We start from the raw sequence: 14,295 nt of genomic DNA, 5'->3' as shown, positions 1-14,295 counted from the left end.
ATGCGCCAAAGGCACGCCCGAAATGCCGACGCAAACGTCGTAAAAAAATAAGGAATCGCCCGCCCGACGCAAAAAAAAAAAAACGCAAAAACGCCGCAAAAATAAAACCGTTCGCATCGCACGCACGCTAACCGCCAACCGAAAACGCCTAAAAATCGCCCGCCCGCCACCAAACGCAAACACCGCAAAAAAGGCGTCCACTCGCCCGAACGCAAACACCGTAAAAAGGAAACAAAAAGCGCCCGCCCGACCCCAAACCGAAAAACGCGCAAAACGCACGCCCGAAACGCCAACGCAAACGTCGCAATAAATTAAAACAAATAAAAAATCGCCCGCCCGCCGCAAACCGCAAAAAAACGCAAAAACGCCACAAAAAATCAAAACCGCCCGCACCACCCGCCCGCCCACCGCCGAAAACAAACACCGCAAAAACGCAAACAACGCCGCAAAAAAACGCCCGCATCGCACGCCTGCCCGCCGCCAACCGCAAAACGCCGCAAAAAAACGGCCGCCCGCCGATAAACGCAAACACCGCAAAAACGCAAACACCGCCGCAAAACCGCCCGCATCGAACGCCTGCCCGCCGCCAACCGCAAAACGCCGCAAACGCCGCAACAAAGGAAACCGCCCGCATCGCACGCCCATCCGCCGCCAATCGGAAAAGACGTAAGAGGCCCTACCGTACCCTACCAATATACATACCCAACCCATACCCTAGTCCTAACCATACCCTACCCATACCCTACCATACGTTTACCTTATACCATACCATACCCAACTTTACTTTACCATACCCAACTACCCTACCCTACCCAAACGGCAAACCCACCTCTACCCTATACCTTACCATACCTATACTTTACCCTACCCTACCCATACCCAACACTACCTCCATCCTTTACACTACCCTACCCATAAAATACCCTACCCTACCCTACCCATACGTACCCTACCCTACCCTACCCTACCCTATCCAAAGCCTACCCTACCCATACCCTACCCTTCTCATACCGCACCCTACCTATACCCGTCATACTCATGCCCTACTTATACTTGACCGAGGGGTTTTACAAAATGTGAATCCTATCGTCCTACCTGTTCTTGAGATATGTATAAATAAGCCCCCGCACGTGCGCCCGCGCTTACTGAGACTCCAGATGACTTATGTGAGCCACCTGTCTAAATTGTCCCTAACAGTGTACAAAATTTGATTGAAATAGACCCAGGGATTCATCAGATGTAGAAGCGGACACCCTCACGTGCGCACGTGCGTGAGTCCACCCCACCTGTGACACATGGACCTACATCGCTTGGTGAGTGCCCTGCCTGCCGACAGTCCAAGTTTCAGCGCAATCGGCCCAGAAACGGCCGAGTTATATGCAAATACAATTTTCAAGGGTTTGCAATATCCCTAAGCGGGCGGTGCCTTCTAGCCTATGCCGTGCTGACTGATTGGCAAAAGTGCAATGACATGCCGGCTATAAGCCATCGATCGGATTTCATCGGAAAATATGTCTAACGTTAACAAAACACGATGGAATGCCTGAGTCATTTTCACGGAAGTTTATTGACTTTTTGATAATGTTTTGTGTGGATATTGGTCACAAAAGAATGCGCTATCCGAATATGTGTGTTTTATGGTCAATTTTCAACGTTTTCGATACGTTATCGTGTTATAAACGACAGCGCACTCGGCGCGCATCAAACTTTCAAATAAATTTTTCATTATTAAGGAAGTGGTAGTTGCAATCACTTTTTCTTTTCATCTATTGTATCACACGTGCAATTACCTAAAAACTGGTACCGCACCGATTTCATTCGGTCAAACCGTTTTCAAACGGCACCGATTTTGCCTCCACGAGGCACGAAATCGGTCATTTTTTCACAACAATTGGTCCTGATGTGCACGTGACGCGACCAACGTTGTAAAACCATATCAATACGCTAGCTTTATCTCTCCTCTATCGATCGGTGGCAACCGCGTGTCGCTGTGACAACTGGTCGTCAAGATATAGGCCCGGAAAGGAGCACGCGTCGGACCGATTTCGGCCGACGGCGCCGTTTTTCGCGCCCCGTGTTAAACCAATGGCGAGCGTGCCTCGTGCTCGCGACGCCGCCAGAGACGCACCCCTGGTCGGATCGCGCCCAAATTTTGATACGATCGTTCGATTTGACCACGCTTGTCGACTGCCAAATTTCACGCTCCTACATGGCGCCGTTCCGGCGCAAGACACCCAGATGTGGATGACACTTTTCTTTTGTGACACACAGACGTACAGACCGACAACTTCTCTTTTATAATATATCCGACTAGAATACAGGTTTACGCAATAACTGTATAGGTTCGAGATATATTAAGGGGATTATCAGTTTGGTTGTCAAAACTTCTAGGTTTAATAAGTAGAGTTTGGTAGTTTCTTCATTAAACTGTATAGTAGGTGTGTATGGCTTTTCGAGGAGCAATTGAGATCCGAATGTTGGGACTTTGAATTGTGAAACGCCGCCCGCCCGCCGCAAAACGCAAACACCGCAAAATGCGCCAAAGGCACGCCCGAAATGCCGACGCAAACGTCGCAAAAAAATAAAGAATCGCCCGCCCGACGCAAAAAAACGCAAAAACGCCGCAAAAATAAAACCGTTCGCATCGAACGCACGCTAACCGCCAACCGAAAACGCCTAAAAATCGCCCGCCCGCCACCAAACGCAAACACCGCAAAAAAGCGCCCGCTCGCCCCAAACGCAAACACCGAAAAAAGGAACCAAAAAAGCGCCCGCCCGCCCCTAACGCAAAACGCACGCCCGAAGCGCCAACGCAAACGTCGCAATAAATAAAAACAAATAAAAAATCGCCCGCCCGCCGTAAACCGCAAAAAAACGCAAAAACGCCGAAAACAAATCAAAACCGCCCGCATCGCCCGCCCGACCGCCACCAAACAAACACCGCCGCAAAAAACCGCCCGCATCGCACGCCTGCCCGCCGCCAACCGCAAAACGCCGCAAAAAACGACCGCGTGCCGATAAACGCAAACACCGCAAAAACGCAAACGCCGCCGCAAAAAACCGCCCGCCCGAATCGCACGCCTGCCCGCCGCCAACCGCAAAACGCCGCAAACGCCGCAACAAAGGAAACCGCCCACATCGCACGCCTAACCGCCGCCAATAGGAAAAGCCGCAAAAGGCCCTACCCTACCCTACCAATATACATACCCTACCCATACCCTAGTCCTACCCATACCCTACCCATACCCTACCCTACGATTACCTTATACCCTACCATACCGAACTTTACCCTATCATACCCAACTTTACCCTACCCTACCCAAACGGCAAACCTACCTCTACCCTATCCTACCCATACCCAAAACTACCTCTATCCTTTACAATACCCTACCCATACAATACCCTACCCTACCCTACCCTACCCTACCCTACCCTACCCATACCCTACCCTTCCCATACCGTACCCTACCTATACCCGGCATACTCATGCCCTACTCATACTTGACCAAAGAGTTTCACAACATTTGAGTGCTGTCGTCCTACCGGTTCTTGAGATATATAAATGGGCCCCTGCACGTGCGCACGCGCTTACTGAGACTCCAGATGACTTATGTAAGCCACCTGTCTAAATTGTCCCTAACAGTGTACAAAATGTGAGTGAAATCGGCCCAGCCGTTCTTGAGATGTAGAAAGGGACCCCACACGTGCGCACGTGCATGAGTCCACCCCACCTGTGACACATGACCGTACATCGCTTGGTGAGTGCCTTGCCTGCCGAAAGTCCAAGTTTCAGCGCAATCGGCCCAGAAACGACTGAGTTATATGCAAGTACAATTTTCAAGGGTTTGCGATATCCCTAAGCGGGCGGTGCCTTGCAGCCTATGCCGTGCTGACTGATAGTCAAATGTTTAATGACATGCCGGCTATAAGCCATCGATCGGATTTCATCGGAAAATATGTCTAACGTTAACAAAACACTGTGGTATGCCTGAGTCATTTTCACGGTAGTTTATTGACTTTTTGATAATATTTTGGGTGGATATTGATCAGAAAAGAATGCGCTATCCGAATATGTGCGTTTCATGGTCAATTTTTAACGTTTTCGATGCGTTATGATGTTGTAAAGGACAGCGCACTCTGCGCGCATCACACTTTCAAATAAATTTTTCATTATTAAGGAAGTGGTAGTAAAAATCACTTTTTCTTTTCATTCATTGCATCACACGTGCAATTACCTAAAAAATGGTGCCATACCGATTTCATTCGGCCAAACCGTTTTCAAACGGCACCGATTTTATGTCTACGAGGCACGAAATCGTCCATTTCTGTACAACAAAAGGTCCTGATGTGCACGTGACGCGACCAACGTTATAAAACTATATCAATACGGTAGCTTTATCTCTCCTCTATCGATCGGTGGCAACCGCGTGTCGCTGTGACCACCGGTCGTCAAGATATAGGCCCGGAGAGGAGCAGGCGTCGGAGCGATTTCGGCCGATGTCGCCGTTTTTCGCGCCCCGTGTTAAACCAATGGCGAGCGTGCCTCGTGCTCGCGACCCTGCCAGAGACGCACCCTTGGTCGGATCGCGCCCAAATTTTAATACCATCGTTCGATTTGACCACGCTTGGTGCCTGCCAAATTTCACGCCCCTACATGGCGCCGTTCCGGCGCAAGACACCCAGATGTGGATGACACTTTTCGTTTGTGACACACAGACAACTTCTCTTTTATAATATATCCGATTAGCCATCTGCCCTTTGCATTCAAATGGTGGTTGCTTCTTGCTAATGGCCACCCTATAAATAATTCCTATCCTCACACAACCCTTTTGCGATCCGAGCCAATCCGAGCCAATCCAAGGAAAGTACGAAGAAAGTTCCTAAGAAATGTCCTACAATTTCAGGTAAGTATGTCCACGGTCCGCTTCACGGCCTCTAGTCACTGCTGCCCTTAAAATGAATTGAACGTTCAAGCGTGGATTAGCCATCTGCCCTTTGCTTTCAAATGGTGGCTGCTTCTTTCTATTATTTAAACCCCTTTATATTATTCCTATCCTCACACAACCCTTTCGCGATCCTCTGCCAATCCGAGTTCAATGAAATAAAGTTCCTAAGAAATGTCCTACAATTCCAGGTAAGTATGTCTACGGTCCGCTTCACGGTCTCACTGCTGCCTGTGCAATCAATTGAAAGAGGTTTTGTCCTCGACTTTCGGTAAGGCAGTCAGTCACAAAATTGACACTTTTAAGTGAACTGTTTTACCTACTTGACCATGCCCTACGTAGCGGAATTTTATTCGTTTTGGCGCCGTTATTGTTCGGCATAACGTAGCAATTAACTCCCTTCCCGGCTGACGTTCAGGCCTTTAGTAATTTCTCCTGGGGTTTGATCCTTATACCGCTACGTTCGGAAAATGGTCTTTAATGATTTCTCTTTCAGGTGATCTTCGGCGCTTCCCAGGCCAAATATTAGTCTTGTGATTCGTCAATGTCATCAGTCTCGACTCTGCACTTCCAATGTCAATATGCCTCTTCGGTCTTCAATTTCATATCGCAGGTGTCTTAAGACACCTCTTTCAGTATTTCGCCACTGTGCTTTCTCCTACTCAAAAACACTTTATTCACAAGTCTTGTTAGTGTATGTTGATGTGTGTAATGTATATGTATTGTGTGAGTATGTATTGTGTGTAATGTATTTGTGTTAGATGGTAAAGTAGATTTCTAGCCCGCAGACTTTCGTCATGACGGTTCTTCAGCGGCTCGTCCTGGTTGGCTCCGAGACTGCTGCCAGCATTCGCCGCGGATCTCGCCGGGCGGCTCCGAGGCTGCCAGGCCGGCGGCTGACGAGCAGGCCAGCTGCCGCCGGAAGAGAAAGAGAGAAGCCGTCGCGCCGCCGCCGTCGTCCGCCGCCCGCCGTCCGCCGTCCGCCGCCCGCCGCCCGCCGCCCGCCGCCCGCCGCGAAGGAAGAGAGAGGTGAGAGAGAAGCGTCGCCGACAGAAGGTGCCGCCCAGAGGGTGTCGCCTGCCGCCGCCCGCCGCGGAGAAGAGAGAGATAGAAAGGTGTCGTCCGGAGGGCGCCGCAGTTGGTGTCGCCATGAGCGCCACCTAGCGCCGCCTGAGGAGGTGTCGCCAGCGACGCCTGTTGGTGTCGCCATGAGCGCCGCCAGAGGAGGTGTCGCCGCCAGAGGAGGTGTCGCCATGAGGGTGCCACTTAAGTGTCGCCCTGAGGGCCCCGATGAGGGCGCCGCCACGAGGGGGCGTCGACGCGAGCGCCGCCAGACGGAGAGGTCGCCGACGCGAGCGCCGCTCCGCTGACGCTCGGCGCGCTCCTAGCGCCTCGCACGAAGCCGCCAGCGCCTCAGCCGCCTCTCGCGGCTGTTGCCGCCGCGCCCTCTGCGGCGCTGCGACACGCTGCTAGCGCCTCACGCGGCTGCTACAGCCGCGCAATCTGTGAGCCGCTGCCAGCGCCCCACACGGACCTCCTCCAAACCGGTGTACTGGGTGCCGTCGATCAGGATTGCCGTCAACACCGCTGCAGTGGGGTGAATCAGAGACATTCGACATGCTGCTTGCACCCCACGCGGCGGTCATGCACTCTGTGCCACGCTGCCAGCACCAACGCGCGGACCTGCGCTCGGTAGCGCCACCCGCGGCTGCTGCCGTCGCGCCTGCTGCTGCGCTACTAGCGCCACCGCGCGGACCTGCGGTGCGCTGATGGCGCCTCACGCGGCTGCTGCCGCTGCGCCCTCTACAGCGCTGCGGTACGCTGGTAGCACCTTGCGCAGCTGCTCCGCCGCGCCCTGCTCGGCTCAAGGGGGCGACCGATCCTGTCCGAGGCCTAGAAGCTGCTGGAGCTGCGCTCCTCCCGCGGGGCACCGGGCGCTCAGTGCGGCACCAATGCGGCTGGAGGTCCGACGGTGTACGGAGACTGCAAACCGCGCAGCTAGTGGGACGGCAAAGTGGCCGACGGGCGACACCGAGGAGGACCCACGCCGGTTGCCTCGCGCAGTCGGTGCTGACTTGACATGGGATATTGTAGCTCAAAACAAAACAAAAATGGAATAGCTAAATAATGTCATTGTGTGTTTGTATTCTTCACGTTTCATTAAAACAAAACAAAAAAATGTGATAGCTAAATAATGTGGTCATTGAGTGTCTGTATTTTTCACGTTTCATTGCTGTGCTTCATTGAGGTGTCATTAACTTGCATTTCGTACTTATCGCTTGTCATTATCAGTTGTATGCTATATTAATTTGTCTTCATTTGGCCTCATTTTATAGCGTTCTGCTTCTGTTTTAACTCGCTCGCGTTACAATGATTCTTGTAAACATTGCATACATGCACCCTCCCCCGGAGTAAGGGGATTTAAGCCCCCTCCCGGAGAAGGTGGTATGTATGTAATGTCAGCGACGCCTGGGTAGGACTCAGGTGCAGCCGCCGTCATGGGACGGGGCTGGCCGCTACCCCGGGCCGGTCACGTCACATGCTTTCGCCTCGGACCGCTTAAAACGTAGCGCTCGCCGTCTATCGGAGGCTCCGTGGCTGGCAGCGTCCGAGGTAGGTGACTGCTCCTGTTATTTGGCTTGAGGGTTGAATTCCCTCACATCGGGTAATTCTTGTCCAAATTTTAGTTGCGCGTCTATTCTTTAACTGTTGCAGTCTGTTTGTTGTTTTGGCCCTATGTTGTTTTGAATAATAACGTCTTCTAAATCTTGTACATCTTTTACTACGGAGAGCCGGGAGTATGGAAGTATTTGACGGAGACGCTAAATCTCGCACGGTTCACCGTTTATATTTGGCTTAAAGGAAAAGGGCCACCTTTAACATGGGGATTGAAACTGAGATAGCCATCTTGTAGCCCGTGTCCGAAAACCTATCTGTTGAACTCCTTACGGCCGATTTCGGCCTCCATTCGTAGTTATCGGCAATTTTAAAAGAAAATACGCCAGGAATGCGTCCTTATCCCAGGAATGCGTTCTTATCCGACAATACAGCCACCCGCGGCGAGGCTTTGGTTTTTTACCAATCAGCTCCAACCAGCTCAGCTTTAACCAATCAGCTTATCTGACACAATCAGACGAGTCTGTCTTCTGAACGCTGATTGGCTTGAGTGTGACGTCATCGCTATGCCATCATACAGTAGGTGCCGTAGAGAGTATCAACATAGTACCAATATGTTAAATAGTTTTAAATACTTTTTCGCGAATTGTGCACTTCTGGCACCAGTTTTAAAAAGAAAATGAAAAATAATAATGTCAAAATGAAAAACAACGATATCTTCATATTTCACGAAGGTGGCCCTTTTCCTTTAACCGGAATTAGCTGTTAAAGAGCCTGAGAACTGACACCAGCCCGATGGGACCGCGACCCACCGCGTGGTTCAAAAGGCGCAGCATCCCACTGGAACCAGAACCGATCGATTGTTGTGCACTGCACTGGGTGGCAGACGGTGCGGCACACACTGTTATTAGAGTTGCAGGCGTGTCCTAGACACGAGCCTCGTTTAGCAACAACGTAGTATGGTAGGAACCCACCTTCCGTGTTATTACAACCCAACTGCAGCTCCAATGGTCTCTTCTTACACTGGCGGATCCAGGGAGGGGGCATTTAGGGCCATGCCCCCTTCCCAGAGGCCTAAAGTGGCCCGTTTTCCCCCTCCCCCAAACGATAACGAAACATAGTTCAATCAGGGCGTGGCCCAGGAGCCGAGTTAGACAGGGCTGTTTTACCACCTCCGGCCCGCAAAGGGACCCAAGCACTGACTCGAAGCGGGTTAAAGAGACACTCCCACCTTCAAAAAAGTTAATGAATTGGCATGAAAGTGATGACGCTAGGTTCAGAAAGGGCGAAAACGAATATCTACCAAATTTTATTGAAAAATATTCACCGGTTTTCAAGAGATTAGACTTTTGTTTTTGTTTACTTTTTGGGATATCCGCTGCTGTTCCTAGCGACTTTATTTGAAAGTGCGGCATTTGTTGCGCGCAAAGCAGCCTATACCACCGCATGCTACCAAACGTTTTAGTAAAATATTAAAAAAATCATTAGATCTCCGCTGACGTCACACATTCAGAGGGGTATCCAAAAGCATTAGCCCCTCTGAATCAAAATGCTGCAATTTGAAATTCAATATTTCCGATTTAAGGCATTTCTCGATGTTGTGAGTGCGTGCCGAAACCGGTAATTGTGAGCCAGGGACCCCATTTTGGCTATCTCAGCTCAAATCTAATGTTAAGGTGGGAGGGTCCCTTTAACTGGTCGATAAAAACAATGGTAAGTGTTTACAAAGTAATATAAAGGCATGGGTCGGGTGGGCTACCATTTATATATTTTTCTTTTCAGTTAAAAAAAATCATAGTGTCAGGGCTGTGACGAAAAATAAGTGGCCTAAATCCGATGAGAAAACAGGATTTGGGGGTACCCTAGGTTTGGCTCCTGCATGAGTTGGCCCCCCCCCCCCCAAAACGCAAGCCTGGATCCGCCAGTGTGCCGGGTTAAGGGTTGTAACTTGATTAACTTGAGTTGTGATGAAACTTTTGAATTAAAAACAAAATACTCCAATTCTGTTTTTACCTAAAAATACATTTGAACATAATACTATATAATCTAAAAAACAACTAAAACTGAGAGCTAGTGCAACTATATACCAAAAATCATCCCAGGATATGGCTGCGCTCAAGCGCGGCGTAGCTGGCGCTCGTGTTTCAATACATTGGTACCGCGCAAACCACGCGTCGAATGTCGTTCATCGAAGTTGTCCACGCGGTGGTTATAGAGCTCCTCCGAGAAGAATGTATATAATTTGACATTTGAAATATTAAGAAATTAAGAAGCAAAGAATCTCTTGAGTAGCACACAACATAATGGTAAGCTGTCTGATTTTGTCATCTTGCCGAATTGGAATGCAAGGCCGTTCAAATAAGTGCTGATTGCGTTGGTATATAGGTACCTAACCTAGCTTGCCTGTTTCCCTTGTGGGTCATCACGTCATTATTCGGTCAGGGTGATCAGGTCATATAGCATTGTGATATACATTAATTTTGTAGCTTTTCGATTTTAAGCTACCATTAAAGGTTGCAATGTATCAGTATACATCATTACCACCTACAGGCTACATAGCACTAACCAGTCAGAATTTGGGGTATTAGTAGAGCAGACGTCACATGAAGGTTTTCCAAATAAGGAGAGGCGCTATACCCGGAGGTGCTTCTTTCTAACAAAACCTAAACAAACCACACCGAACGTGACCTTACCTAACATACAACCTACAACCTACAACTGACAAGCCTACAACCTAAAACCCTATACAAACCTACCCTACAACCTACAAACCAACAGCGCATATCCTTGGTTGGAGGACTTTTGTGTGATGTCTGCTCTACTAATGCCGAATTGGATACAGTGCTGCCGTGCTGTCATGGTTCGGGGTGGCACCTCCTTTGTGTGAAGCAGATAAAACCTGCAGCAAGGTTCTTTGGGCAGAATGAATCATATCAAAAATAGCTTTATTTTGTCTTGCAAGCATCGACACGAATGATTTGGAAAGCATTGCCTGGGGACGAGAAGGCAATGTGCTGTTCCCAGGAAGGAAACACCAAGTCTTTACAGGTGGATGTAGCATTCTGGATGGCTAACAAGGAATTCGCCCCTAGCCCAGACCAATTCCCTCCACTAAACTCATTGTCTGGGGGTGCTCTCTACTTTGCTGCTCTGCTCATTTTAATTTATTTTACAGGGCAAGCTTGAGAAGAAAAAAGAGCCCAAGCTGGTTCACCCCAATAGTAGAAAGGCTGCTGCAATTGTGAAGAAGAAGATAAAGTAAGTATACCCAAACATGCATTGTTAGGTACTTTAAAGTAATCCACACTCATAAGATATAGCACAAGCTTTTAACCCTTCATTCAAAAGGCATTATACTGGTACTTTTACAGAGCGGTTTTTCTTGAGTTCGACCCTCACTGCCTCACTGGACAATGTCTTTCTTTTTTAACATAGCACACAATTTGCCGAGAAAATGAGTGGGAAAATTGGTCGGTGCACTTTGTGTGAGACGAAAATATTGTCAAAAATTATTTTGAACACCGATAAAGTAGCGTGTAGCTTAAATACCGTGCAATTGAATATTGATTGATGAGTTAACCCGCGCCCCACTGGGGTCTGCGTATAACACGCCCTACTGGGGGGGGGCTATTCATAGCCCCCCCCCCCCTTCTAACTCCGAAACTAAACTACTGTGCCGATCGTCAAAATTCAAACGGCGTCTGATAGCCCCGGAAAAACTGTCGAGCGAAATCTAATTTCATTGACCTCGAGGTCACCGATGACGTCACAGGTCAGGTCAAAGTAAAAATTATTAGCATTTTGGCTTCTTCACGTTTTGGGCTCTGGCCGCCGTCTTACAAGTCAGATCAGGCTCATTTTTGGTTCACACACTCGTGAACAGATGCTCTAGATACTCTGAGGGTACCAAACTTGTACTTTGATTTTCAGGTCAAGGTCAGGTCATCACAGGTCACGAAAATATTATATCATCCGTCGGTCACGTGACACATGTTTTATGGTCCATTTAGGCCAAACATTTCGAATTTGATGTCGTCTGTGTCATTCGAGGTCATTTTGAGTCAAATTTAGCTTAGGTCAGGTCACTTTCAGGTCAAAAAAGGTCAAATTTTGAAGTTAAAATTTTTCAACAAAAAAGGTGTCTGTTGGATGCAGTTTGAGCTCAGGAACACGATGGTGCTATTTATATTGGCGTACGACGTCGAATTTGTGCTGAAAAAATTGATTTGAAAAATTAATAATTGTTAATTTTTTGCAATAATGCGTATAACTTGGCCATTTTTGAAGATATTTGGCTAAAACTTGCTAGAGTTAATCATAATAATGTGTTCTATCACATATATTCCGGTTTTTTCGAAAAGTCAAAACCTTTTTGAAAAAAATGTAAAAATATAAATTTTGAATATTATTATATAAAATTTTCGAAATTTTCAAAATTTCCAAAATCCGAGATAGCAGTTTGATAGCGCAGTCTATTCTGAGTCCTCTCATGCAAAGAAATTGGATCTAGCTTAAAAACTGAGCTCTTGGGAGCGATTGCCGTGGTTCAATGTTTTGCGTCGAAATCGGCCGAACATGACGTCACTGACGTCATTTCCGGCCGACCTATGGTAGGTACGAAGTTCAAATTTTGACACAAGGTGTCAGATTGATGCAGCCGAAGGTACTGAAAGTTTGGCGTTGATACGTCAAACGGTTTGGAAGTTATTGCAGAAAAACGGGAGGGGGGGGGGGCTATAAATAGCCCCCCCCCCCCCCAGTGGGGCGCGGGTTAAGTGATGATTCTCGACAAGTAGAGTATCGCTGTGATATAGCCAAATACTCATTGTGAGTCCGGGAAATGGGAGTCAAATACAAACAGTTTTGAACAGGTTAATCAACATCTGTAAAAAGCAGTGCACGCTAACCAGTTTTCCAAAATTATCTAACAAACCTTGTGTCTTGTTTAGAGTGACGATTACAGTGAGGGTCGAACTTAAAACGAACGATGCATCTTTTGTTGCCGCTCAGGACAGCGCGCAGGGAGCAGAAGAAGGAGCGCGGACACCAACACCTGAGGTTGCTGTCAGAGAGGCTCGTCTGGTTCAGGGACAACCTGCCAGCTGAAAAACAGAGGTTCACGGTGGAGCAGACACATCAGCTCATTGAACAGTGAGTACCTATACAGGCAGGCGAGGGAGTAAGAGGTAGGGTAGAGTAGAGTAGAGTAGAGTAGAGTAGAACAAAGTGAGTGAATGGTCGAGTGTAGTGTATTGGGTGGATTGGGCGAGCATGCTTGAGTGAAGGTGTAGGTCAGGTTAAGGAAAGTGGGTAGAGTGAATAGGGAATCCCCTATTCACGCACATAGTCAGCACCATCCCGCCACAGCAGGCTTACCCCCCACCCCCCACCCCAAGAGAGTAGGAAAGCATGAGGGTGCAGGGTTTAAGAAGGTTGAGATGGGGTAGGGTGAGCATCTCTTCAACAAGTCACGTTTACTCGGAACGTAATGGGCTGGCCCATTTTAAAGTGAAATATTGCAATGCAAGATAAATGTCAACCACGGTTCATGCATCCTTCTGTGTATGCGTGAACTGCATGCTCAAATTTTCATATGAGATAATGAGAGTCTACATCATCGTATCATGATAACAAAACCAAAACTTTCACATCACTTACTATTCACGCACATAGTCAGCACCATTCCCCTACAGCGGGCTAACCCCCCCCCCCCCCGCCCGTACCCCCTCCTTACAGATATATCGCGCGCCACACTGCTGAGCTGGAGCAGCTGAGGGGTCGTGCTGCACCCCGGGGACCCGCCGGACGGCGCGCCAAACCCCCTCAGAGGCTGGCCGCACTGGAGGCTACCCTGCGTGCTGAGACAGACGAATTCACACAGGGCGGCATTGGTGAGCGACAGGAGGAAAATTAGGGGTTGGTGTAAAACTAGGATTAGATGGTAATGAGAATATTCTCATGAGCCTGTCATGAAAATATGATGGCTGAAATTAGGGTAGAATTGGGAGAAAAAATGTTGGATTATGGTTGGTTGAGTTTTGGCAAATTAGTTATCTAATCCTATCGAACATGCAAAAAGATCGCCTTTGCGCGCTCATTATAAGGAATTTTTACATAAAAGAATGCCAAATTACCGATTACGTGGACTGGCCGCAAGTGATTCGGCTGACCTTGACCTCCCGTGACCCTGCAGAGGTGGCTGACCTAACCAACGAGGAGGCTGTTCTGTACCTGCGCGCGTGGGACGGACAGGTCAAACTGGTTCCGCAGATCAAGACCCGACGCTTCATCCGTGGTCGCCTGGCGGAACCAGCAGCAAACAAAGCTTCGGAAACTGGCCAACAGATGGCAGAAGAGGCTGTCAGCGGCGAGTCTGAGACCGAGGAGATGAACGGCGATAGCTGATAACAAATATAGAACGACATATGTAAGTCTGTGTGGAATTGCTGCAATACGCGATGTAAGCGTCATGAGCTGAGACAATGTTTCGATTCCTTGCTGTTGATTGGAGTTATGACACTTTGCGGGCGCGCCGGCCGCATCCATAGCCGACCGTGCTGTTTACAGACAGCTCAGAGTCGCAATTCGATCATGGTTGATCATGGCCCAGCCCGGTGCGACGCCCTGAATCTCGATAAAGCAAATGGAAGGATCTGCACCAAAGTGAGTCCCAAACCGATCTCCCGATTGTGATTCACGAACGGGACGACTAGGTTATTACGGACAGGAAATGAAC

General features: G+C 48.7%; 1 protein-coding gene across 1 annotated transcript; it reads left to right on the top strand.

Moving 5' to 3' along the window:
• Nucleotides 1–9,708: 9,708 nt before the first annotated feature.
• LOC122394212 (translation machinery-associated protein 16-like) lies at nucleotides 9,709–13,987 on the top strand. Its single transcript, XM_043390943.1, has 5 exons — nucleotides 9,709–9,865; nucleotides 10,735–10,817; nucleotides 12,570–12,710; nucleotides 13,296–13,450; nucleotides 13,753–13,987. Exons 1-5 carry the CDS (start codon nucleotides 9,863–9,865, stop codon nucleotides 13,962–13,964), a joined length of 594 nt encoding a protein of 197 aa, XP_043246878.1. The 5' UTR covers nucleotides 9,709–9,862; the 3' UTR covers nucleotides 13,965–13,987.
• The last annotated feature ends 308 nt before the right edge of the window (nucleotides 13,988–14,295 follow it).

Source organism: Amphibalanus amphitrite, unplaced genomic scaffold (genome assembly GCF_019059575.1).
Source record: "Amphibalanus amphitrite isolate SeventyFive unplaced genomic scaffold, NRLGWU_Aamphi_draft 000579F_arrow, whole genome shotgun sequence".
Taxonomy (NCBI): domain Eukaryota; kingdom Metazoa; phylum Arthropoda; class Thecostraca; order Balanomorpha; family Balanidae; genus Amphibalanus; species Amphibalanus amphitrite.
This window is presented reverse-complemented; position numbering and strand designations above follow the sequence as displayed.